Raw genomic sequence first — 1750 nt, 5'->3', positions numbered from 1 at the left:
TATATATGATTATTAAATTTAAAACTCAATTACTGGTACTTAAGGTTATTATCGTAAAATCTAATAACACCGAAAGATAACTTATCGTCATTGCATATTAAATTTGAGGGGCCATGATTAGTAAATATTAATACCACTATTAGAGATGCATTGGTCAGTAGCAAATGGCGGGCCCATGATTTTTATCAAGAGGGTTCAAAATGCGAAAAAGTAAATATACAAAGAGGTCAACAAAGAAAATATATTAATAAAATACATTATTACAATTGTCCTCTATGAGTTTTCATTTCCTGAAACGTATTCATAATAGTCTCATCAGAGATGGTGTTAAATATTTTTTTCTTTATACATAAGGTACCAAACAACCGCTCATGCATTCGTCATTCATTTGGTTTCGAAATTCACTCTTGATCAGCTTCATTTCCGAAAATGTTATTTTAGCTGTAGCAGTGGTAACTGGTAGAAGCAAAGTAAATTTCACAAGGCGAAATATAAATGGATAATTCAAATGCTTCTTTGTCTTAACTAGTGTTTTCAGAAAGATCAACAAGTCCTTGTAGATTTGAGAACCTTTCATCAACATCATGAACATCAACAATATAAGTTTCAATATGATTCTTGAGCGCAACCGTTAAATATTCATCAAAATCGTCAGGATACAATTCAACCATCCTCAATATCTTGTTTATGTCAAAACTGGAAAATGAGTGAATTGGATTTAAGCAATCTACTCTAATAAGCAAGTTCGTTGTCACCTCATTAAAAGGAGCATTGAGTTCTTGAACTTGACAATCAATAATCTTAAAAAATACATCAACACGATAGTGATGTAAAATAGTATAATCAGCGACTTTACGTCGAGATCATACAGAGTTAACATAGAGGTCATCAAAGTTTGGTATCAAAATATTAAACTTGACACAAAATGCAGACACTTTATCACTAAGTGAATCCCAATCTTCTTCTCTTAGCTTTTGTAACCATCTCTTTGCCACTTCAACAAGCAGAATAGCATTTGCAATATCTTACTTCATTTTTTTAAGGATGTATTAAGCTTATTTGTGATCCCCAAAACATCTCTCATTAGGTGCAACATGAAAGCAACCTCAAATGTTTGACAAGTGATAAGATATCCCTTTGCCTTAGCTCTTTCTTCTAAAGTCCAGGCATCAACAATAATAGTATCAAGAACATCAATAATTGAGCCAAAAATAGAAATAAAGTTCTTAAAATTTTTGTATTGCAAACCCCAACGAGTATCGGGAGCTCCAAGTTCTTGATTCAAACCCCAACCAGTTTCATGTTCACCCATGTCCAATGCCTCTTGAACTTTTTCCGTTTGAGATTCTAGAAGATCATCCATACTTTTAAAAGAACATCTCACAATATTCATATATTATAAACCAACAATAAAAATTCTCCCACTTCAATACACTTTTTGGATATCGCAACAAGAGTCAATTGAAGTTCATACGCAGAACAATGAATGGAATAAGCAGATTTACTTTCATGTTGAATCAAAGTTTTGAGGCCACGTAAATCCACTTGCATGTTGCTTGCTCCGTGTCACGACCCCAATCTCCCACCATAGGATGTCATGATGGCACCTAGTCTCTAAGACTAGGTAAACCTAACATACATAAAGAAATAACGAAAATAATAATAGAACTTCAAATTTAAATCAGCCAGCTATTATAAACAATTCCACACTACAACTGACATTAACTCCCAAAATCTGGTGAGACTGAGT

The 1750-nt window shown here is 33.1% G+C and overlaps 1 protein-coding gene across 1 annotated transcript; it reads right to left on the bottom strand.

Annotated features, from left to right (window-relative positions):
• Positions 1 to 521: 521 nt before the first annotated feature.
• LOC142169536 (uncharacterized) lies at positions 522 to 1363 on the bottom strand. Its single transcript, XM_075231406.1, has 3 exons — positions 1120 to 1363; positions 870 to 994; positions 522 to 800 (listed from the first exon to the last, which is right to left on the bottom strand). Exons 1-3 carry the CDS (start codon positions 1361 to 1363, stop codon positions 522 to 524), a joined length of 648 nt encoding a protein of 215 aa, XP_075087507.1.
• Between the last annotated feature and the right edge of the window lie 387 nt (positions 1364 to 1750).

This window comes from Nicotiana tabacum, chromosome 15, assembly GCF_000715075.1.
Source record: "Nicotiana tabacum cultivar K326 chromosome 15, ASM71507v2, whole genome shotgun sequence".
Lineage (NCBI taxonomy): Eukaryota > Viridiplantae > Streptophyta > Magnoliopsida > Solanales > Solanaceae > Nicotiana > Nicotiana tabacum.
This window is presented reverse-complemented; position numbering and strand designations above follow the sequence as displayed.

Bases quoted from the DNA above. Each gene is read 5' to 3' on its own strand.
- LOC142169536 (XM_075231406.1), bottom strand. From the start codon at position 1,363: ATGGATGATCTTCTAGAATCTCAAACGGAAAAAGTTCAAGAGGCATTG. The intron at 995-1,119 runs GTCAAACATTTG...TGCTTGTTGAAG, and splicing joins AAAGGGATATCTTATCACTT to TGGCAAAGAGATGGTTACAA. The intron at 801-869 runs GTATGATCTCGA...GTATTTTTTAAG, and splicing joins ATGACCTCTATGTTAACTCT to ATTATTGATTGTCAAGTTCA.